Below are 23,397 nucleotides of genomic sequence, written 5' to 3'. Positions count from 1 at the left end.
GACGACCGCTAATTACTACGAAGATCTTCAAATGTCAAAAGAAGCGCTTATCCTAGGAGCCGCTGGGAAAGGGCATGTAACGCAAAGTGCGCGCACGTTTAAACGCGAAACCAGCTTCGGCTGCACTAGCTCCGTGCGCCGGGGCGAAGCCTCGGTTGAGTTTCACTTTCGGTTCGCAGGAAACGAAAGCTGGGCGGCGGGGCGGGGCGGGGCGGGGCCGTAGGCGGGGCCGTAGGTACCGGCGGAGAGGTTCCCGGCGCCTGGGGACAGAAGCACGGGGATCGAGGTAGGGACATAGCCGCAGGGACTGAGTCGCAGGGACAGACGCGGGGGCCGAGGTGGGGACAGAGGCGCGGGGGCCGAGGTGGGGACAGAGGCGCGGGGACCGAGGTGGGAGCAGAGGTGCGGGGACAGACTTGGGGACCTAGACTTGGGAACCTAGGTGGGGACAGACGGGGCCCCGCTCACGCCGCCCGCAGCGGCCGCCAAGCCGCTGCCTGGAGGACCGGACGCGGTTGCTGAGTTTCTCCCTCATCCAACTTAGCAGCGCGGGTCTGACTCTTCGCTGCACCTGAGGCAAGTTTGGTGATACTTTTGGAAGCTTTCTTTCCAGGGAAGGCACAACGGGGCTGTGCTCAGATGCTACGTGGATAATTATGGGATTTTTTTGGGCTGAGCGAATTATAATAATGGTCTGTATTCGTTAATACGTATATTAGATCAGTGAAATTTTCCCACGCTGATATATTTATTTGGACTTTTTTTGCACGACTGTTTTTAATTAAAGAAGAAATTGCAAAATCCGCCTCCTACCGTCTCCCTCTTTTCCTGGAAGAAAGCTAAATTTAGACCTTTAAACCTAAAACTCTATTCTATGGCCCCTGAAAAATCGGGGTTCAAAGTGTTTTGAAAACTAAAGCAGAGGCTTTAACTTCATGCTTTACAGCACTGAGGTAGTTATACTTTGAAATTGTTCAAAAAAGAGGCACATATTTAAAACATTTCTTTCTGGTGTTATATTGTGAGAGTGAGGCAGACGGTTCAGACCTAGACATCCAGGTGGTCTAATGCGCTCATACAAATCGGACTAATGCAGGTGCACAGATCCATCTTGGTTTTTGGATCACTATCAAAGAACTGAAAAAAAAAGAAACCGCTTTTTGTATTTTCACTAAAAAAAATGCGTTGCACAGTTTGGGCACTTTTACACAATGATGAGCTTGCAAAGGGGAAAATGGGTTTCATCTGGAGTGTGCTAATCTGTGTGCCCAGCACATTACCATCACTTGAGAAACACACACGAATGATTAAGAATGAGGTCTGAATCTGTTGTTGCCATGATGGGTTGGATTTAGAAGACTGTGAGGCTTATGTCATGTTCCAGGCATGATGATTTTGTTCCTCTTTGGGCATTTAAGGATGGAGTCAGTTTTCCTTGTAGAGAATCTAGTGGTGAGTGAAGAGCCCAGCTAGAGACCAGGGCCAGCTCAGGTTTCCATTATGTCTTATGTTGTTTCTCCGAAGACCCCAGTTGTTTCTGTGACTACAATGATGAACAGTCTAAGCCAGCTGTTTCTGTCATTCACGTCTCCCATTTATTTTAAGGGCAAAAGTTTTTGGAAGGGTGGGAGCTACGTTAGTTTACTTCTTTGGAACCAACAGTTTTGTTTAAATAATAGACTTTAATACTAGACTTCACTTTTCAGAGCAATTTTAGGTTTCTGGCAAACTTCAGTGAGTACAGAGATGTCCTGTATACTCCCTGCTGCTTCCTGTGACTCCAAAGCGGCCTCCACCTTCGACAGTTTGTTACAGCTGATGAACCTACATCATTGTCATCCAGAGTCCATTCTTCGTGTTAGGGTTCATTGTTCTCTGCATTCTGTGACTTCTGACGAATGTACAGTGACATGTATCCACCACTGTAGTATCAGAATAGTTTCACTGCCCTAAGAATCCTGTGTTGGAGCCCATTTTCTGAGTCAGGGGTTGAGTGTGAAAATTCAGCTTCCTTGGAATATATCCATTCTCTTTTTCCCTGTCACCAGTTGCTTAGGTCACTTTGCCTTTCCCCATCCTTCTCAGATCTTTAAGTTTAACTTTCCTTCCTTTTTTTTTTTTTTGATAGGATCACTATTTATTAATGATAACATTTTGAAAACAAATTAAAATTTGCTTTCTTCAACGATTTAAATGCAAAGATCTTAATTTGATGCCTAAAACTAAAAACATGCTGTAACACCCAGGAATCAAAGTTTGAGTGTTTTCCAACAATACAAAATTATAAAATAATTGAAAACTGGACGCTGTTTGACTAATGTAATTCAAATCAGTCTCTCAGTGGAAGAGACTAACGTCGCAAAAGTGAAATCCCACATGCTTTTGCTGTCTAAAGAATCTTCAAAGACATTGCTGTGTTCTTACCTACATTAACAGCTGCTGAAACAATTCTTTTAGAAATCCTCATTTTCTTCCAGGGGTGCAGTTTCCCAAAGAATCCCAGGCTAACATCTAAATGGATACAGGGCCAAAACCGAGTGATTCCACAGAATTCAGACTTCCTTTAAAACAACTTTTACACCCTTTCCTTGGAAGAGAGGACAAAGGACACAGCTCTCGTTATTTGCTCTGTTTACACCACAAAGGCTTCAGGGAAAGAAACTCTGGGGGTGATCACCAGCCAACGCGTTGAGGTGCATCCCTGCTCACAGAGAACGCTTCTGTTCTTTTCCTTCCTTTTCTGCCCCACTTAAACTGCCTCTCCTCTGTGATCAGCTCTGAAGTTTCCTGACTTTTTCTGTTGCTCTTTGCGATCTGGCCTGCCAGCTGGCCCAAATGATGCCTCCTGGGTTTTACTGTCGTATTTTCGAGGTTTTGGCACAGTGCAGAATAGTGTCTCTGGAAAACAGTCCCTTTCTACTGTTTCATCAGATTTCCCTCGATGTGGTCTCAAAGTCCTATTTTTCGCTCGTGGAGTTGTCAACTGCCATCATTTCTCTCTCGGTTTGACTTTCCTAGGCTGAGCCTCGTAAGAGGAACAGCTGTTTATGACTATTGAAAGTAAATATTTACTAAGAAAAGAGATTTTGTTATCTGAGCCATTTAACATGAATCTGTTAATTATGCCACTTATATTTAGCTGTTTCCCAACTTCGGATGTTCTCCTTCCTTCACATTTTATAACAGAATTGAGAAAAAAAATTCTAAGACTTCTCATCCCTAATTCATTAATTTTTTGGATCTTGGAATAGGAACACTATTGCCAAACAAAGCCTCCCTTAAAAGAAATGAAATCTGTGCCTTAAATGAATTATTGCTTATTTAAAAATCACATATTAATTAATTACAGGAAATTTGGAAATTAAGAGAAATAATCCAGAAATAGACAAAAATGATTTGTAATCTCACCAATTAGAGTTAGCCTTTAATGACATTTTTGATATGTTTTGTCCCAGTCCTTTTTCTGTGTGTATACGTAGTTAGGTTTATGTTTTATAAAATTGTGTTCAGACTATACAATTTGTAAAACACAGAAAGAAAATAAGCTATAGAAATGAATTTTGGTGAACAGTCTTTTACATAGATCTTTGTGTCTTTGTTTCTTGAAGATAGAATCCTAAGGTAGAGTCAGTGTTAATCAGTAGTCTTTCAGCTACAAGTGACGGGAACCCATTTCAAACTGAAGTTAAGAACAGCAGAGGCGACTGAGAGTGGCAGGCAGCTGGGGGCTGGGTGGGACCCAGGGCTTCAGCTGGCAGCCGCAGGGTTCTGTCTCTTTCTCCATCTCTTGGTTCTGTTTCCTGTCATTGGCTCTTTTCCTTGGCTGGTGGTTTTTCTTCCTGTGGTAGAAAAGATGGTCTGATTTATGTTCTTCTGGCTTAAAACGCCTTGTAAGAGGCTGATTATGATCAGCCCTGAGCGGGTCACATGACCATTGCTGAAACAGTCACTTTGGGCCCTCAGTGGCCAGGGCTTTGAGCCAGGCTGTGCGTGTGGGCTCCACCCAGTACTCATATTCTGAAAGTGGAGATAAAGTTTGTAAAGAAAAGGTGAATATGCTGCCAAAAGGTGGGGCACTGGGCTGGCAGAAATGACAGGCGTCCACTGGGGTCATTTTCAAGGTTGCGGTACATGTTGCCAAGTGGTCGTCCAGGCTGGCTGTGGCAGTGTCCACTCCCAGTAGCTGGCTGCTGCTGTGTACACGGACTGAAAGATCTCTCTGCACAAGTAACACCGGGAGGTCTTCACTGGTGACCCCTTAAATGGAAATAAAGCAGCCGGGAATCATGTACCTTTAGGGAGAGCAACGCTGGGACTGAACTGAAAACGGTCTTCATGAAATGACCTGAAGGTAGCTGGTCTGCAGTAGATCCTCTATGCCGGTGGCCAGTCCCCTGCAGCCTGAGCTTGGTCAGTGCTTGTCTAGAACAGCTTCTCAACCTTAATGCTTGCGTAGATCACCTAGGAATCTTGTCAAAAGGCAGATTCCAGTCCTGCCTTTTTAACAAACTTCAGGTGATGCTGTTGCTGCTGGTCCAGAGACCTGCCTACCTGCTTCCAAGATGCTGGACCAGTGGTTGCCAATATTTTAGCAGAACAAAAGAAAAAAGTTGAGGACCCAGCTCCTCTTCAGATAAGAACTGAACTCTTAGTAGCCATTAATTGAGAAAACACACTGAAAATCTCGGTGCATCCAGGAAAGCTTTTAACCTTTTGGCAGAACACTAAAGGGCTGAGTGTTAGACTCAGTGTTTGGTTACAGTTGAGGCCATTTGCCCCTCACCTTTGCTTAAGTGCACAGTAATTTCAGCACATCACTGGGACTGAAGAACGGGAGGATCTTACAGCAGGTGTCGCATGAGAAATATTTGGATTCTCAAGAAAACTTTTAGTGTGGTTACTTCAGTAGTTTCTAGTGAACAAACTGCAGGTGTTAAGTTCTGAAAGCTACAGCATTAGGGCTTCCCCCCACCACCCCGTGGTCGTTACTGTCTTAGTAGCCTTTTAAACACATAGTGTCTGCTACCCCATAGTGTTTGAACATCTCACATAAGTACTTGATGAGAGTATTCCAAAGTCTCTGATGAAGGATGATGAAACCGTCTCCCCATCTTTCTCCTCTGACCAGGATTTCTTGTTACATTCTTCTGTGCTGTAATTACCCTCCTGTATGCATACTGAAGGATGTGAACAAAACACTATATACAAGACAGTCTACATAGCTTGCAGGTCCCCTAGCAAAGTAAAAACTTGGGGCTCCTTATTAAACAATTGTGAAGAATTTCAGGACTGCAACAGGAGAGCATTAAACCAAGCCGGGCTCTTCTGAATGCAAGTCTGGGCAGCTACACAGGTTGTGTACTCACCAAGTCAGCCCTAAGTCTGTGATTCCCAAACCATTCATAGCCTTCATCTTCTTTGTTCCACTGTTGATGACAACTGTATGGCATTGGCATTTAAAATACTGGTTTTCCAGTCTATAAATATTTCTTCAATCAGACTTGCAAGGAGAGAATCTGACCGAACTCACCATTAACCCACCGTGCTGTTTAAAAGAGGGTCTGGTTGTTTCTGCCTGTTCAGATGCCTGATATACATGATATAGAAGTAGCACATTTAAAACTATCACTGTTTCTTTGTGTGCACAGCAGAATATAATTCAGGAAAATTATTTTTAGGAATGTATTTTCCAGAGCAATGTTGTCCCTAGGATTCATAGTTTGGGTGACTGTCAAAAGTTGAGAGTGTTATTTCCAACTATTAAACTGAGTGACAATCTAAAGCCATCATTTGAACAACAGTTTTTAGCCTCCTTAAGTAGACCAAACATTACATAGAGCAGTGTGCTTGATTCATGTGTGTAGTCTGTGGTTTTTGAAGTTTGACTAGTGAGAACAAACTGTGTTTTGGGTGCTTTGGTTCTTTTCAGATTTTTTATATTCTTTATCACACCTGGATTGAATGATGATTTAATTATTGATTTTTTTGTAGATACATTTGGAGTTTTTCCTCCTCATGATAAGTGGTAAAGTTGATGTTCTGGTTTTAATTCATCTTCACAAGATGTGAAGAATTTGCAAATAGGGTTTTTTTCTTGAAAGACTCATGGCTTAATTGGGATTAAATAATTAAAATTTAAATACAATTCTTAAAGATTATTTTGTTTAATATTATGAGAAGGCTGGCATACCAAACAATTTTGCAAAGTCTAACTCTGTTATTTTCTTTTTTTTCTTTTTTTTTTTTTTTTTTGCAGTAGGCGGGCCTCTCACTGTTGTGGCCTCTCCCACTGCGGAGCACAGGCTCCGGACACGCAGGCTCAGCGGCCATGGCTCACGGGCCCAGCCGCTCCGCAGCATGTGGGATCCTCCCAGACCGGGGCACGAACCCGTGTCCCCTGCATCGGCAGGCGGACTCTCAACCACTGCGTCACCAGGGAAGCCCTAACTCTGTTATTTTCAATTACTTTTAAAATTTAATAAAGTTGTAAGCCAAAAAAGATATAATAGCCTCTATAAACTATTTAGCAAACTTACTTTCTCTTTACTATATGTATTCATTTCTTTTCCTTTTTTTTTTTTTTTGCGGTACACGGGCCTCTCACTGTTGTGGCCTCTCCCATTGCGGAGCACAGGCTGCGGACGCACAGACTCAGCGGCCACGGCTCACGGGCCCAGCCGCTCCGCGGCATGTGGGATCTTCCCAGACCGGGGCACGAACCCGTGTCCCCTGCATCGGCAGGCGGACTCTCCACCACTGCGCCACCAGGGAAGCCCTCTTTTCCTTTTTTAAGATTTTAAAATAATTTTATGCATATAATGGCCCAGACCATTCACTGTTGCAGCATCTTTCTTTTGCAGTGAAAATTATGCTTTTATATCTCAACATACAAAGTACAATATATGAGATTTTCTGCCCTAAGTTGTGTGGATCATTTGCAACTGGATATTCAGATATTAACAGTTAATCCAAGTGACCCTCCCCCTTTTTGTTACACTGGTCACATGGGGTAGTAACCAAAGTGATCACTTGATTGTGTACCAGCGCAGGGACACCAGAAGGGGACTGAGGTGGGCATTTGGTGGATGGCCTTTCAAAGGCTGAGGCCAAGGAGCAGATCTCAGATGAATAATAATAATAAAGTGAAGCCACGCTTTGGTACTTTCCTACTTCATCTGAACAATGTAAGTCTTCATACAACGTTTAGCATGCATTTGGATGCGGTGCCACTATCATTAAGTGCTCTGGCAGTAGGTGGGAACGACTGGTCTTACAGTATGATTCAGGGTTTTCGTTTTAGGTCTTTTATTCTCTGTCCTTGGGTGTGTGCTCATGTCTGTTTACTTGGTACCAGCCTTGGCCGTCTGTCTTCAGCCCACGTCCCCCGGGACATTCCCATGTGTCCACTAGGGGGCAGTGCCGACACTCCCGCGCCTGGTTTGGCTTCAGCTTTTCTTACTGGAGAGAGAGATCGAAGGGCATCTGCCGGAAGGACTTCTCTAGCCAATTAAAACTGAGCTTGTTGGGGAAGGTCCTGGAAGTGATTTGTGGTTCAGGTCTGTCAGCAGTTGAGTTAGCTGTGCCTCCACGGCTGGGCTGTGTGCGTGCTCTTTGCAGAGAATGACTCCACACCCGCATCAGACCATGTCTGTTTGCCTCAGACCACTGGCCTTGACTCCAAGTCCCAATTAATTAATTAACTAATTAATGATAAAATAAACACTTATGAAACCCTTCCCCCCAAACTAGAACATTACTGGCGATTACATGCTCTCTACTTCTCTCATCCCTCTGCCTGCCCATTGGAGGTAATGACCTGGTCTTTTTTTGGTTTTTTAACATATGTATGTATTTATTATTTATTTGGCTGCTCCGGGTCTTAGTTGCGGCAGGCGGGCTCCTTAGTTGCAGCTCACGGGCTCCTTAGTTGCGGCATGCGAATTCTTAGCTGCAGCATGCACGTGGGATCTAGTTCCCTGACCAGGGATTGAACCCGGGCCCCCTGCATTGGGAGCACAGAGTCGTAACCACTGTGCCACCAGGGAAGTCCTTGGCCTGGTCTTTTAGATCTTCGTTATCCATTTAAAAATCTTTGTCACACATGCACGTTGATGCCTAAATAGCATAATGTCTCATTTTCCTTGAGTTTGAATCTACAAAAAGAAATACTAGTTATCATCTTCTAAGAATTGCCTTTTGACTCAACATTGTGTTTCTAAGATTCACCCTATTGTGACATGTTCACTCAGGTACAACTGAGGAATATTGTTTCATTGTGTAAATTTATTACAGCTCATGTACCCACTCTTCTGACATTTGGGTCGAGCGCTTGGATTGTTTCCATGTTTTTTTGTTTTTTTTTTTAAATTTTTATTCTGTTTTTTTTTATTTTACAAATTTAATCAGTTATACATATACATATGTTCCCATATCCCCTCCCTTTTGCGTCTCCCTCCCACCCTCCCTATCCCACCCCTCCAGGCGGTCACAAAGCACCGAGCTGATCTCCCTGTGCTATGCGGCTGCTTCCCACTAGCTATCTACCTTACGTTTGGTAGTGTATATATGTCCATGCTGCTCTTTCACTTTGTCACAGCTTACCCTTCCCCATCCCCATATCCTCAAGTCCATTCTCTAATAGGTCTGTGTCTTTATTCCTGTCTTACCCCTATGTTCTTCATGACATTTTTTTTTCTTAAATTCCATATATATGTGTCAGCATACAGTATTTGTCTTTCTCTTTCTGACTTACTTCACTCTGTATGACAGACTCTACGTCCATCCACCTCATTACAAATAGCTCAATTTCATTTCTTTTTATGGCTGAGTAATATTCCATTGTATATATGTGCCACATCTTCTTTACCCATTCATCTGATGATGGACACTTAGGTTGTTTCCATCTCCGGGCTATTGTAAATAGGGCTGCTATGAACATTTTGGTACACGTCTCTTTTTGAACTATGGTTTTCTCAGGGTATATGCCCAGTAGTGGGATTGCTGGGTCATATGGTAGCTCTATTTGTAGTTTTTTAAGGAACCTCCATACCGTTCTCCATAGTGGCTGTACCAATTCACATTCCCACCAGCAGTGCAAGAGTGTTCCTTTTTTTCCACACCCTCTCCAACATTTATTGTTTCTAGATTTTTTGATGATGGCCATTCTGACAGGTGTGAGATGATATCTCATTGTAGTTTTGATTTGCATTTCTCTAATGAGCAAAGATGTTGAGCATCCTTTCATGTGTTTGTTAGCAGTCTGTATATCTTCTGTTGAGAAATGTCTATTTAGGTCTTCTGCCCATTTTTGGATTGGGTTGTTTGTTTTTTTGTTATTGAGCTGCATGAGCTGCTTGTAAATTTTGGAGATTAATCCTTTGTCAGTTGCTTCATTTACAAATATTTTCTCCCATTCTGAGGGTTGTCTTTTGGTCTTGTTTATGGTTTCCTTTGCTGTGCAAAAGCTTTGAAGTTTCATTAGGTCCCATGTGTTTATTTTTGTCTTTATTTCCATTTCTCTAGGAGGTGGGTCAAAAAGGATCTTGCTGTGATTTATGTCATAGAGTGTTCTGCCTATGTTTTCCTCTAAGAGTTTGATAGTGTCTGGCCTTACATTTAGGTCTTTAATCCATTTTGAGCTTATTTTTGTGTATGGTGTTAGGGAGTGATCTAATCTCATACTTTTACATGTCCCTATCCAGTTTTCCCAGCACCACTTATTGAAGAGACTGTCCTTTCTCCACTGTACATTCCTGCCTCCTTTATCAAAGATAAGGTGACCATATGTCCATGGGTTTATCTCTGGGCTTTCTATCCTGTTCCATTGAGCTATCTTTCTGTTTTTGTGCCAGTACCATACTGTCTTGATTACTGTAGCTTTGTAGTATAGTCCGAAGTCAGGGAGCCTGATTCCTCCAGCTCCATTTTTCGTTCTCAAGATTGCTTTGGCTATTCGGGGTCTTTTGTGTTTCCATACAAGTTGTGAAATTTTTTGCTCTAGTTCTGTGAAAAATGCCAGTGGTAGTTTGATAGGGATTGCATTGAATCTGTAGATTGCTTTGGGTAGTAGAGTCATTTTCACAATGTTGATTCTTCCAATCCAAGAACATGGTACATCTCTCCATCTATTTGTATCATCTTTAATTTCTTTCATCAGTGTCTTATAATTTTCTGCATACAGGTCTTTCGTCTCCTTAGGTAGGTTTATTCCTAGATATTTTATTCTTTTTGTTGCAATGGTAAATGGGAGTGTTTCCTTGATTTCACTTTCAGATTTTTCATCATTAGTATATAGGAATGCCAGAGATTTCTGTGCATTAATTTTGTATCCTGCAACTTTACCAAATTCATTGATTAGCTCTAGTAGTTTTCTGGTAGCATCTTTAGGATTCTCTATGTATAGTATCATGTCATCTGCAAACAGTGACAGCTTTACTTCTTCTTTTCTGATTTGGATTCCTTTTATTTCCTTTTCTTCTCTGATTGCTGTGGCTAAAACTTCCAAAACTATATTGAATACGAGTGGTGAGAGTGGGCAACCTTGTCTTGTTCCTGATCTTAGTGGAAATGGTTTCAGTTTTTCACCATTGAGGACGATGCTGGCTGTGGGTTTGTCATATATGGCCTTTATTATGTTGAGGAAAGTTCCCTCTATGCCTACTTTCTGCAGGGTTTTTATCATAAATGGGTGTTGAATTTTGTCGAAAGCTTTCTCTGCATCTATTGAGATGATCATATGGTTTTTCTCCTTCAATTTGTTAATGTGGTGTATCACGTTGATTGATTTGCGTATACTGAAGAATCCTTGCATTCCTGGAATAAACCCCACTTGATCATGGTGTATGATCCTTTTAATGTGCTGTTGGATTCTGTTTGCTAGTATTTTGTTGAGGATTTTTGCATCTATGTTCATCAGTGATATTGGCCTGTAGTTTTCTTTCTTTGTGACATCCTTGTCTGGTTTTGGTATCAAGGTGATGGTGGCCTCGTAGAATGAGTTTGGGAGTGTTCCTCCCTCTGCTATATTTTGGAAGAGTTTCAGAAGGATAGGTGTTAGCTCTTCTCTAAATGCTTGATAGAATTCACCTGTGAAGCCATCTGGTCCTGGGCTTTTGTTTGTTGGAAGATTTTTTATCACAGTTTCAATTTCAGTGCTTGTGATTGGTCTGTTCATATTTTCTATTTCTTCCTGATTCAGTCTTGGCAGGTTGTGCATTTTTAAGAATTTGTCCATTTCTTCCAGGTTGTCCATTTTATTGGCATAGAGTTGCTTGTAGTAATCTCTCATGATCTTTTTTATTTCTGCAGTGTCAGTTGTTACTTCTCCTTTTTCATTTCTAGTTCTATTGATTTGAGTCTTCTCCCTTTTTTTCTTGATGAGTCTGGCTAATGGTTTATCAATTTTGTTTATCTTCTCAAAGAACCAGCTTTTAGTTTTATTGATCTTTGCTATTGTTTCCTTCATTTCTGATCTGATTTTTATGATTTCTTTCCTTCTGCTAACTTTGGGATGTTTTTGTTCTTCTTTCTCTAATTGCTTTAGGTGCAAGGTTAGGTTGTTTATTCGAGATGTTTCCTGTTTCTTAAGGTGGGATTGTATTGCTATAAACTTCCCTCTTAGAACTGCTTTTACTGCATCCCATAGGTTTCGGGTCGTCGTGTCTCCATTGTCATTGTTTCTAGGTATTTTTAAATTTCCCCTTTGATTTCTTCAGTGATCACTTTGTTATTAAGTAGTGTATTGTTTAGCCTCCATGTGTTTGTATTTTTTACAGCTCTTTTCCTGTAATTGATATCTAGTCTCATAGCATTGTGGTCGGAAAAGATACTTGATACAATTTCAATTTTCTTAAATTTACCAAGGCTTGATTTGTGACCCAAGATATGATCTATCCTGGAGAATGTTCCATGAGCACTTGAGAAAAATGTGTATTCTGTTGTTTTTGGATGGAATGTCCTATAAATATCAATTAAGTCCATCTTGTTTAATGTATCATTTAAAGCTTGTGTTTCCTTATTTATTTTCATTTTGGATGATCTGTCCATTGGTGAAAGTGGGGTGTTAAAGTCCCCTACTATGATTGTGTTACTGTCGATTTCTCCTTTTATGGCTGTTAGTATTTGCCTTATGTATTGAGGTGCTCCTATGTTGGGTGCATAAATATTTACAATTGTTATATCTTCTTCTTGGATCGATCCCTTGATCATTATGTAGTGTCCTTCTTTGTCTCTTCTAGTAGTCTTTATTTTAAAGTCTATTTTGTCTGATATGAGAATTGCTACTCCAGCTTTCTTTTGGTTTCCATTTGCATGGAATATCTTTTTCCATCCCCTTACTTTCAGTCTGTATGTGTCTCTAGGTCTGAAGTGGGTCTCTTGTAGACAGCATATATATGGGTCTTGTTTTTGTATCCATTCAGCCAATCTGTGTCTTTTGGTGGGAGCATTTAGTCCATTTACATTTAAGTTAATTATCGGTATGTATGTTCCTATTCCCATTTTCTTGATTGTTTTGGGTTCATTATTGTAGGTCTTTTCCTTCTGTTGTGTTTCTTGCCTAGAGAAGTTCCTTTAGCATTTGTTGTAAAGCTGGTTTGGTGGTGCTGAACTCTCTCAGCTTTTGCTTGTCTGTAAACGTTTTAATTTCTCCATCAAATCTGAATGAGATCCTTGCTGGGTAGAGTAATCTTGGTTGCAGGTTTTTCTCCTTCATCACTTTAATTATGTCCTGCCACTCCCTTCTGGCTTGTAGAGTTTCTGCTGAGAGATCAGCTGTTATCCTGATGGGGATTCCCTTGTGTGTTATTTGTTGTTTTTGCCTTGCTGCTTTTAATATGATTTCTTTGTGTTTAATTTTTGACAGTTTGATTAATATGTGTCTTGGCGTATTTCTCCTTGGATTTATTCTGTATGGGACTCTCTGTGCCTCCTGGACTTGATTAACTATTTCCTTTCCCATATTAGGGAAGTTTTCAACTATAATCTCTTCAAATATTTTCTCAGTCCCTTTCTTTTTCTCTTCTTCTTCTGGAACCCCTATAATTCGAATGTTGGTGCATTTAATGTTGTCCCAGAGGTCTCTGAGACTGTCTTCTGTTCTTTTCATTCTTTTTTCTTTATTTTGCTCTGCAGCAGTTATTTCCACTATTTTATCTTCCACCTCACTTATCCGTTCTTCTGCCTCAGTTATTCTGCTATTGATCCCATCTAGAGTATTTTTTATTTCATTTATTGTGTTTTTAATCGATGCTTGATTCATCTTTAGTTCTTCTAGGTCCTTGTTAACTGTTTCTTGCATTTTGTCTATTCTATTTCCAAGATTTTGGATCTGGGAAATAGAATCTTGGATCATCTTTACCATCATTATTCTGAATTCTTTTTCAGGTAGACTGCCTATTACCTCTTCATTTGTTAGGTCTGGTGGGTTTTTATCTTGCTCCTTCTCCTGCTGTGTGTTTTTCTGTCTTCTCATTTTGCTTATGTTACTGTGTTTGGGGTCTCCTTTTTGCAGGCTGCAGGTTCGTAGTTCCCGTTGTTTTTGGTGTCTGTCCCCAGTGGCTAAGGTTGGTTTAGTGGGTTGTGTAGGCTTCCTGGTGGAGGGGACTAGTGCCTGTGTTTTGGTGGGTGAGGCTGGATCTTGTCTTTCTGGTGGGCAGGTCCACGTCTGGTGGTGTGTTTTGGGGTGTCTGCGGACTTTTTATGATTTTAGGCCACCTCTCTGCTAATGGGTGGCGTTGTGTTCCTGTCTTGCTAGTTGTTTGGCATAGGGTGTCCAGCACTGTAGCTTGCTGGTCGTTGAGTGAAGCTGGGTGCTGGTGTTGAGATGGAGATCTCTGGAAGATTTTCGCCGTTTGATATTATGTGGAGCTGGGAGGTCTCTTGTGGACCAGTGTCCTGAAGTTGGCTCTCCCACCTCCGAGGCACAGCACTGACTCCTGGCTCCTCAATTTGGGGTGATTTGTTGTCCATTCATGTATTCCACAGATGCAGGGTACATCAAGTTGATTGTGGAGCTTTAATCCGCTGCTTCTGAGGCTGCTGGGAGAGGTTTCCCTTTCTCTTATTTGTTCTCACAGCTCCTGGGTCTGAGCTTTGGATTTGGCCCCACCTCTGCGTGTAGGTCGCCGGAGGGCGTCTGTTCTTCGCTCAGACAGGACAGGGTTAAAGGAGCAGCCTCTTCGGGGACTCTGGCTCACTCAGGCCGGGCAGGAGGGAGGGGCACGGAGTGCGGGGCGAGCCTGCAGCGGCAGAGGTCGGCGTGACGTTGCACCAGCCCGAGGCGCGCCGTGCGTTCTCCCAGGGAAGCCGCCCCTGGCGGGCTGCACAGGCTCCCGGGAGGGGAGGTGTGGAGAGTGACCTACGCTTGCACACAGGCCTCTTGGCGGCGGCAGCAGCAGCCCCAGCGTCCCACGCCCGTCACTGGGCTCCGCGCTTTCAGTCGTGACTCGCGCCCGTCTCTGGAGCCCCTTTAAGCAGCGCTCTTAATCCCCTCTCCTCGCGCACCAGGAAACCAAGAGGGAAGAAAAAGTCTCTTGCCTCTTCGGCAGCTCCAGAGTTTTCCCGGACTCTCTGCCGGCTAGCTGTGGCTCACTAGCCCCCTTCCGGCTGAGTTCTCGCCACCAGCCCCAGTCCTCTCCCTGCGCTCTGACCGAAGCCCGAGCCTCAGCTTCCAGCACCGCCGAGGCGAGCAGACAAGCCTCTTGGGCTGGTGAGTGCCGCTCGGCACCGATCCTCTGTGCGGGAATCTCTCCGCTTTGCCCTACCCAGGTATGTGGGGAGTTTCTTGCCTTTTGGGAAGTCTGGGGTCTTCTGCCAGCGTTCAGTAGGTGTTCTGTAGGAGTTGTTCCACGTGTAGCTGTATTTCTGGTGTATCCGTGGGGAGGACGGTGATTTCCGCGTCTTACTCTTCCGCCATCTTACCCGGAAGTCTCTGTTTCCATGTTTTTGCTGCACAAACAGCACTGCTATGAACATTCTTGTTCATGTCTCCAGGGACACATGTAAGAATTTCTCTTTTGAATTTTTAGATTGAAGTTAAGTGAATGTTTAACTTTACAAGATGATGCCAGGTTGTTTTCCCAAGCGACTGTACCATTTTACACCCTCCCCTAGTAGTATATAAAAGACCCTATTTATCTACATCCCTTCCAACACTTGGTTCCATGAGAATTCTTAACTGTTGCCAGTTGAATAGTGTAAAATGGTATCTCATTATGGTCAAGGTTTGCACTTCCCTGACCACTAGTGACCACTTACTTTTTATAAAAACTAAAATTCTGGAATGTCTACATTTTATTCCAGTCCTGGCTTGGGTTCACCTGTGCAGGTCTGCTCACAGCCCTTTGTACACTCTTCCCCACATGCTCCTCCCCCAAACCCCTGGGCTTTTTTGCATAACACCTACCCTGCCTCAAGGTGCCCCTTATTTTAAACCATACCCTTTCCTCTTTGATAAACTCAGATCCAGACTCACTTTTCCCACGAACCCTGCCCTTGTGAACATCAGTGAACTTAGGTTACTTCATTAAACCACTGAATCCTGATGGGCCTCTGAGCCACTGGCTAGCATACAGATGGGGGCAAGTCATTTAGCTATGTATATTAAGAGCCTTAAACTTCGAACACTGTGACCTTGTAATTATATTTTTAAGAATATCTCCTAGGGCTTCCCTGGTGGCGCAGCGGTTAAGAATCCACCTGCCAGTGCAGGGGACACGAGTTCGAGCCCTGGTCTGGGAAGATCCCACATGCTGCGGAGCAACTAAACCCGTGTGCCACAACTACTGAGCCTGTGCTCTAGAGCCCGTGAGCCACAACTACTGAGCCTATGTGCCACAACTACTGAAGCCCGTGCACCTAGAGCCCGTGCTCCGCAGCAAGAGAAGCCACCTCAATGAGAAGCCCATGCACCGCAGCAAAGAGTAGCCCAAGAGTAACCCCCACTCACCACAACTAGAGAAAGCCCACGCTCGGCAACAAAGACCCAATGCAGCCAAAAAAAAATATAAATAAATACATTTATTAAAAAAAAGTATCTCCTAGATATTTAAAGATTTTTTTTGAAGTGGACCATTTTTAAAGTCCTTATTGAATTTGTTGCAATATTGCTTCTGTTTTATGTTTTAGTTTTTTGGCCTCAAGGCATGTGGGATCTTAGCTCCCTGACCAGAGATCGAACCCGCACCCCCTGCATTGGAAGACGAAGTCCTAACCGCTGGACCACCAGGGAGGCCCCTCTTCTAGACATTGATTTAGTGTCTGGTTGTATCTGAAGGCCACAGGTTTATTTGCACGGAGACAGAGGAGTGATTGAGGAAACAGCATGGGTTGTGCCCAAGCTTAGACCCGGGGGCAGGCCTGAGCCCTGGGGAGAGATGGCTTCCCGCAAAGCTGAAGAACTTGGTGAAATGAAAAGGCACAAGGCAGTGGGAGGACTGGGCTTGTATCCCACTTCCACGTGAAGGCCCTGCTTGTAGATACAAGGGAATATTTGTGCATGGATGGCTTTGTCAGGCAGTGCCCTGCAGACACCAGTGGGCACTCCAGGGCAGGTAGGGACAGGGTATGGTTGTTGTGACCTTGCTCCAAAACACAAGAGACTCCTCCTGAGATTCCCACACACCTGGGGAGAATTCACAGGTGGCTGAAGCCTGTGTTGCCAGGAAGACGTGGGTTCTGGTTAACATGACCTGGTTTATAGCTTCAGTTTTGTTGTGTCTATGACCTTTGGTTTGCCTGAGGAAAAATCACATAGGTAGAAAAAGGTTTTATACCTAAAAATGTTCACTTCAGTTTTTTTAATAACTGCAAAAAATTGAAAACAGCCAGAATATTCTGCAATGTTTTGTGGCTATATCAGGCATCACTGTGAAATGGTTGAAAATATACTGCGTTTTCCATTTCACATTATAACAAGAATATTTGATTACAGGCCTCTCTCAATTGCTTGTGCCCATGCGAGGGAAAAAGGAAAAAGCCCAGGGCAGAAAAGAATGTGTCAGAAAGTTTATGTATGTGAATATATACATATGGGCATGGTGTTTGGGCTCCCAAGGACATTTGCCAGCCAGTCCTGGCTGAGTCTTGGTGGAGCAACATTTAGAAGAAGTCTCTATACCCTGTGTGTGTGTGTTTTGTCTGAGAAAGCTCAGTAGACTCAAGGTCCTGCCATTGATTTGCCCTCCTTTGATGGTGTAGTCCCAGCTGAGCTGTGTGTTGGGGAAGGTTTGCTGGGGAGCACCCTTGGGAACGACACCCAGAGGGTGAGCACAGCAGGGTGGGCAAACAGAGGACTTGAACTCCCAACATTTGCGACAGAGGCCTCAGCCAATGCTAAGAGGAGCTTGGGGGCTGGGTGACCCTTCAGGCAGGTGGTAAGGCCCTTAGACCCCCTCGTCATCCAGACTCTGGATAGGGACCGGGCCAGCTTTCTTCACTGGGGTGAATTGTGGAGGGGGCCTCAGCTGGGGGCCGTTGACCACCAGCACCCGGTGGCCTGGGGAAGGGCTCCTGTCCCGCCGGAGTGTGAGTGGTCACCACCTTCCGCTACAGGCAGACGTAGCTGTTCCCCACCCCAGTTACTTGAATGGCCCTGTGTACAACACACGTGGGCATTCACAGCAGCCCCCTCCCCAGAAGCCAGGACAGGCTTCCTTGGGGCCAGCGTGTGGACAGCAAGGAGAGGGCTTTGAGCAGCCTTCAGGCAGTGGAGGGCCTGGGAGTGAGGAACAGGGAGACCCAGGTGTCTTGGTCTGGACCCCTTGGTGAATGTCGAGCCATTTGCCAGAACAGAGGGCCCAGGGCAGAGGCTGGGGCCGTGGGTCCCAGTGAGGACACAGTGGGAATGAGGGACCAAGGGGACGGAGTCTCACCGAGTTGTCGTCTCTCGCCCTAGAGCTTTGCGGGCCAGTCTCTGCAGACACTGATCTCCCCCCGAGCCTGGCTCGTGGGGATCAGAACTGATCACACGGCTGTGCTTCCCCTTCTCTCATCCTGTCCTCCGCGGTGTGTCTTCACAGAGGTCCCGCCAAAGCCGGCTCATGAGAGCTCTTCCCGGAAGTGAGGTCGTGCCGTCCTGAAGACGCCCTGCAGCTGCCGTCCGGGGGTCTTGGAGTGACCGCTGATGCGTAAGGTTCCGGGTCCCTAGGCCGGTCTTGGCCGTCTCAGCGTTTCTCAGCAGAGCCCATTAGGAGAAGGACGGGAGCAGCAATGGGAAGAGTCCCAGGGAGCCCCGAGCCCGGGCTCCCAATGGGCCGAGAGCCCCAGTCTTCTCTCTTGACTGCGCAGAAAGGCTTTGCTCATCTGCTGGACCGTAGAGCTTTGTGGTTGACGATTGCTGCTCTTTGTGCCTCCACTTCTGCATCTGTGAAATGGGGATGATTATGCTCCTGAGCCCATAGGATTGTTGGGAAGAATAATGAGGTGGTTGTGGCAGCTGCTTTAATCCTGCGCTTGGCATGTCGTGGCCCCCAGCCTTCCCCCGGGTGCTAGTGTGTCTGGTGACAAGGTGCTTCTGCTGATCGGGTTCCTGCTGACCACGGATTCTTACGTTCTTACTGCCCCAGCTCGTACACCAGAGCCCTTTCCCCAGGAGCTCTGAGATGAGTGGACTCCCTCCCTCTTAAATTACACACCTTGTGGGGTCTGTGGAGCCCAAGGTTGGGTGGGAAAGGGGAGGTTGGTTGCTAGTGGGCCAGAGAAATACTACCTTTTGGTTTTCTCACATCCTCATAAGTTCCTTGCGGCTTCCAGCCTCTCAAGGTGAGTTTAGATGAGGTGGATCTCCCCCAGAGCTTTCTTCTGATTCCCTTCCACCACGTGGTAGGGCCTGGGCAGGGGCCTTACTCCCGGGGCCCAGAGTAGATTGCCTGGGAGATGACTCTTGCCCCGAGCCCGTAGATGCCCGCTGTGAGCCAGCTCTGTAGGGGCAGCTTGGGTGGGCAGGGCCCCTAGTTCTCCCCGATGTGCTGTCTGTAAGGTTTCTCTTCCTTTGCTCTTACTGTCACTTGGGTTACAAGTTTGACAACGAGTGATACACCTCCCTGTGGCCTCTCTTTTCCTAACGGACTGTTAAAACTTCTGCTGCTATTTCACTTTGCAGAGGCTCGTGTTCCTCTCTCTTTTCCAATTTGTTTCCAAGCTCCTTAGTGAATTCTTTGTGCCTCTGGGAGGACCTTATAGAATTTCATGTCCTTAGGAGGGTCTAGAGGAATGTTTGGTGTTTGTTGAATTCTGTGGCAGGGCTTTTCCTCAGTATCTTCCCTCTGCTCTTCATAGGCCCGGTCGGTTTACACAACATCGGGCAGACCTGCTGCCTTAACTCCCTGATCCAGGTGTTTGTTATGAACATGGAATTCACCAAGATATTGAAGAGGTAAGGCAATTGTTCAGGCAGATAAATGTGTATATTATTTTTATGTTTTCAATTATTCAGTTATTCACAGTGGTTTGGACTTTTAGAAGTCTACTTCCAAAAGCTAACAGAGAAAAGATCTTGCTTTGCACAATCTGAACTATATACTATAATCATCTAAGATGATTTTTAAAAAATGTAAATGCTGATCCCACCCCCAAATATTTGGTTTCACTTGGGGCCTAGGTGGGTGTCTAGGGTGGGGCCCAAGCATTCGTACTTTTCAAAAGATTCCCCAGGTGATTCTAAAGTGTAGCCAGATTGGCAGCCACTGATTTGGTTAGAAGGAAGTGGGGACCCTGCCAGTGTCAAATCAACAGGCAGGTCTATGAGTCTGTTGATTTTTCTCAAACGAAACATATCCACACTCACACAGTATACACATCGTGAGAACCCTTCTTTCTTTTTTAAAAAAAAATGATTAAAAATTTTATTTTATTTTATTTTTATTTATTTTTGGCTGTGCTGGGTCTTCGTTGCTGTGTGCGGGCTTTCTCTAGTTGCGGCAAGTGGGAGCTACTCTTTGTTGCAGTGCGTGGGCTTCTCATTGCGGTGGCTTCTCTTGTTGTGGAGCACGGGCTCTAGGCGCACGGGCTTCAGTAATTGTGGCACGCGGGGTCAGTAGTTATGGCTTGCGGGCTTCAGAGCACAGGCTCAGTAGTTGTGGTGCACAGGCTTAACTGCTCCGCGACATGTGGGATCTTCCCAGCCAGGGCTCGAACCCGTGTCCCCTGCGTTGGCAGGCGGATTCTTAACCACTGCGCCACCAGGGAAGCCCGAGAACCCTTCTTTCTTCTCAACCAGTTCTGCAGAGACATGCCGAGACTCTGCCAGGACTGACAGGCAAATGTCCTTGGGAACCCGAGCACCACGCCCATATGTATATATTCACATACTTAAACTTTATCACTCATTCTGTTCTGCCTTTTGCTTTCTCCTTTTCCCCTTCCATGGGCATGGGCAGTTGAGAGATGCCAGTGATTAAACAAATCATTGCCAAGATACACTGACATTCCTCTCTGTGTCCTTCCCAGGACCTAGATCATATTTGCTTTTGGCCTTCGGAGAACTTCAGGCTGGCCCTTTTGCTGTGGATGCAGAACCTATTGTGCCTGGCCCTCGTTTTGGTGTGACTGCCGTGCAGGGTGGGGAGAGGGGTGAGGCTGCAGCTGTGCTGATCCCCCTTTTGAGAGGATACTCCCCTATAGCTGATTTGCTAACACGGTAGCTCTTCAACCTTGTCTGTACGTTTAAATCAGCTGGGAAACTTAAAACTCCTGGTAACTGGGCCCACCCCCAGAAATTCTGATGTAGTTAATCTGCAGAGCGGCCTGGACGTGAGGGTTTTGAAAGTGCTCCCCTGTGACTGTGGTGTGCCCCCGGCACTGAGAACCGTGGGGACAGGGAGGTTCGTGGCTGTTCTCACTCGGCAGGATGACAGTGCCAAGGGGAGCTGCAGAGCGGAGGAGAAGTGTCCCCTTCCAGCTGCTCCTGCTGCTGGAGAAGATGCAGGACAGCCGGGAGAAAGCGGTGCAACCCATGGGGCTGGCCTCCTGTCTCCAGACGTACCGTGTACCACGTAAGGCGGTCCTCCTGCTCGGGCTCCTGGCCTGGTGCTCTGCGAGGGAGGGGAGCGCGAGGGGGAGGGGACACGGGAGGGGGCAGCAGAGGAGAGGAGGGGGACTGAGGCTCTGTGAGTGAACGGGAAGGAAACCCTTGTGTCGGAGGCACGTGTGTGGATGCGAGATACCTTAAGGAACTCCCATCTTCCGCGTGCAGCACTGGTGTTATTTATGCATGTATTACTTCCACACTCACTCTTTTTCTGCCTCTCGGTGGAATAGGTAAGCCTAAGAGTCTCCTCAAAGCTGACTCAACTGCAGGTAAAGGATTCTAGGGAAACAGAATAAAGGATTCATAAGGAGAAACCATGTTCTACAAAAGGAAACTCTTAAATAGCTTAGTTTTTATTTTAAAACAGCCTTAATGAGATATACATCACATACTGTAAAATTCAGTCATTTAAAAATGTACAATTCAGGGCCTCCCTGGTGGCGCAGTGGTTAAGAGTCCGCCTGCCGATGCAGGGGATACGGGTTCGTGCCCCGGTCTGGGAGGATCCCATATGCCGCGGAGCGGCTGGGCCCGTGAGCCATGGCCGCTGGGCCTGCGCGTCCGGAGCCTGTGCTCCGCAACGGGAGAGGCCACGGCAGTGAGAGGCCCGCATACCGCAAAAAAAAAAAAAAAAGAAAAAAAAAATGTACAATTCAGAGGTTTTTAGTATTTCACAGAGTTGTGCAATTATCATCCCAATCTAAGTTTAGCAAATTTTCATCACCCCCCAAAGAAACCCCATACCCATTAGCAGTCATTCTCCTTTGTTTTCTTCTAGGTTTTATACTTTTAGCTCTTACATTAGATCCGTGTTTCACTTAGAGCTAAATTTTGTGAATGGTGTGAGATAGGAGTCCAACTTCATTCTCTTGCATGTGGGCATCCAATTGTTCCAGCACCATTGGTTGAAAATACTACTCTTTTCCCACTGAATTGATTCAGTCTCTTTCCTTGTTACAAGAAGCATCCTTTCATTTCAGCTTGACGAACTCCTCTCAGCTGTCCTTGTAAGGCAGGTCTAGTGGTGACAAGCTCTCAGTGTTTCTTTGTCTGGGAAAGCCTTTGTCTCTCCTTCATTTCTGAAGGACAGTGTTGCTGGATACAGTTTTCTCTATCAGCAGTTTTCCCTTTCATCACTTTCCCTATCATCCCACTTTCCCACGGTCTGTAAGGCTTGTAATGAGAAATGTGCTGATAGTCTTATGAGGGTTCCCTTGTAGGTGATAAACTTCCTGTCTCTTGCTTTTAAGATCTCTCTTTGTCTTTGATTTTCGACAGTAGTTTTGACAGTATTATGATGTGTCTTGGAGAACATCTGTTCAAAGGGAATATGTTTGGGGACCAGTGAGCTTCATGAACTTCAATGTCTAAATCTCTCCCCAGATTTGGGAAGTCCCAGCCACTATTTCTTTAGATGAGTTTTCGGCCCCCTTTCCTCTCTCTTCTTCTGAGACTCCATTAAAGTGTAGGTTGTTTCTCTTAGTGGAGTCCCATAGACTTTCTTCAATCTTTCTCAGTCTTTTTGCTCCTTTGACTGGACAGTTTCAAATGACCTGCCTTCTAGTTCATTGATTCCTTCTGCTTGGTCCAGTCTGCTTTTGAAGCTCTCTTTTGAATTCTTCAGTTCAATATTCTTTAGCTCCAAAATTGCCCTTTGGTTCTTTTTTATGTTTTCTATCTCTTTGTTGAACTTCTGTTTTTCTTATATTGTTTTCCTGATTTATTTAAATTGTTAATCTGTGTTCTCTGGTAGCTCTCCGAGCATCTTTAGAACAATTATTTAGAATTATTTTTCAGACAATTTGGTATCTCCATTTCTTTGGTTTCAGTTACTGGAAGTTTACCCTTTTCTTCTGGTGGTATCATGTTTCCCTGATTGTCCATGATCCCTGTAGACTTGTGTAGGGACTTTGCTAAGAAGGACCTTCACCTGCAGCTGGGGTGTGCTGTCATCCAGATGTAGTGGTGTGAGGCTTGTGGTGGCTCTGGGTCTGGGTGGATATGATATCTCATTGGCTCAGGCTGCTGGGGTCCATGACCTCGATAACTCTGCCATCCTTGGAGAGAGCTGCAGGGGGTCTGAAGTAGCTGCAAGGGCTGTGAGGTAGTATTTCACTGTAGTTTTGATTTGTATTTCTCTAATGATTAGTGATGCTGGGCATCTTTTCATGTGCTTACTGCCATTTGTATGTCTTCTTTGGAAAAATATCTATTCCAGTTCTTTGCCCATTTTTTTTTTTTTTTTTTTTTTTTTGCTGTACGCGGGCCTCTCACTGCTGTGGCCTCTCCCGTTGCGGAGCACAGGCTCCGGACACACAGGCTCCGCGGCCATGGCTCGCGGGCCCAGCCGCTCCGCGGCATGTGGGATCCTC

General features: G+C 45.0%; 1 protein-coding gene across 3 annotated transcripts in view; it reads left to right on the top strand.

Moving 5' to 3' along the window:
* The first annotated feature begins 222 nt into the window (after nucleotides 1-222).
* Nucleotides 223-23,397, top strand: part of USP18 (ubiquitin specific peptidase 18) — a 35,783-nt gene continuing 12,608 nt past the window's right edge. For 2 of the 3 annotated variants that reach the window (XM_060112523.1, XM_060112521.1), the window contains exons 1-4: nucleotides 223-286; nucleotides 18,018-18,125; nucleotides 19,276-19,372; nucleotides 20,845-20,990. In XM_060112523.1, the coding sequence (XP_059968506.1) occupies nucleotides 18,122-18,125; nucleotides 19,276-19,372; nucleotides 20,845-20,990 (247 nt within the window). In that variant the 5' untranslated portion in view covers nucleotides 223-286; nucleotides 18,018-18,121. The remainder of the gene's footprint in view (nucleotides 287-18,017; nucleotides 18,126-19,275; nucleotides 19,373-20,844; nucleotides 20,991-23,397) is intronic. The other variant, XM_060112522.1, reaches the window with a different exon arrangement.

This window comes from Mesoplodon densirostris, chromosome 11 (genome assembly GCF_025265405.1).
Source record: "Mesoplodon densirostris isolate mMesDen1 chromosome 11, mMesDen1 primary haplotype, whole genome shotgun sequence".
In the NCBI taxonomy this organism is placed as follows: Eukaryota; Metazoa; Chordata; class Mammalia; order Artiodactyla; family Ziphiidae; genus Mesoplodon; species Mesoplodon densirostris.
Note: the sequence above shows the minus strand (reverse complement) of the source record. Positions and strands in the feature narration are given on the sequence as shown.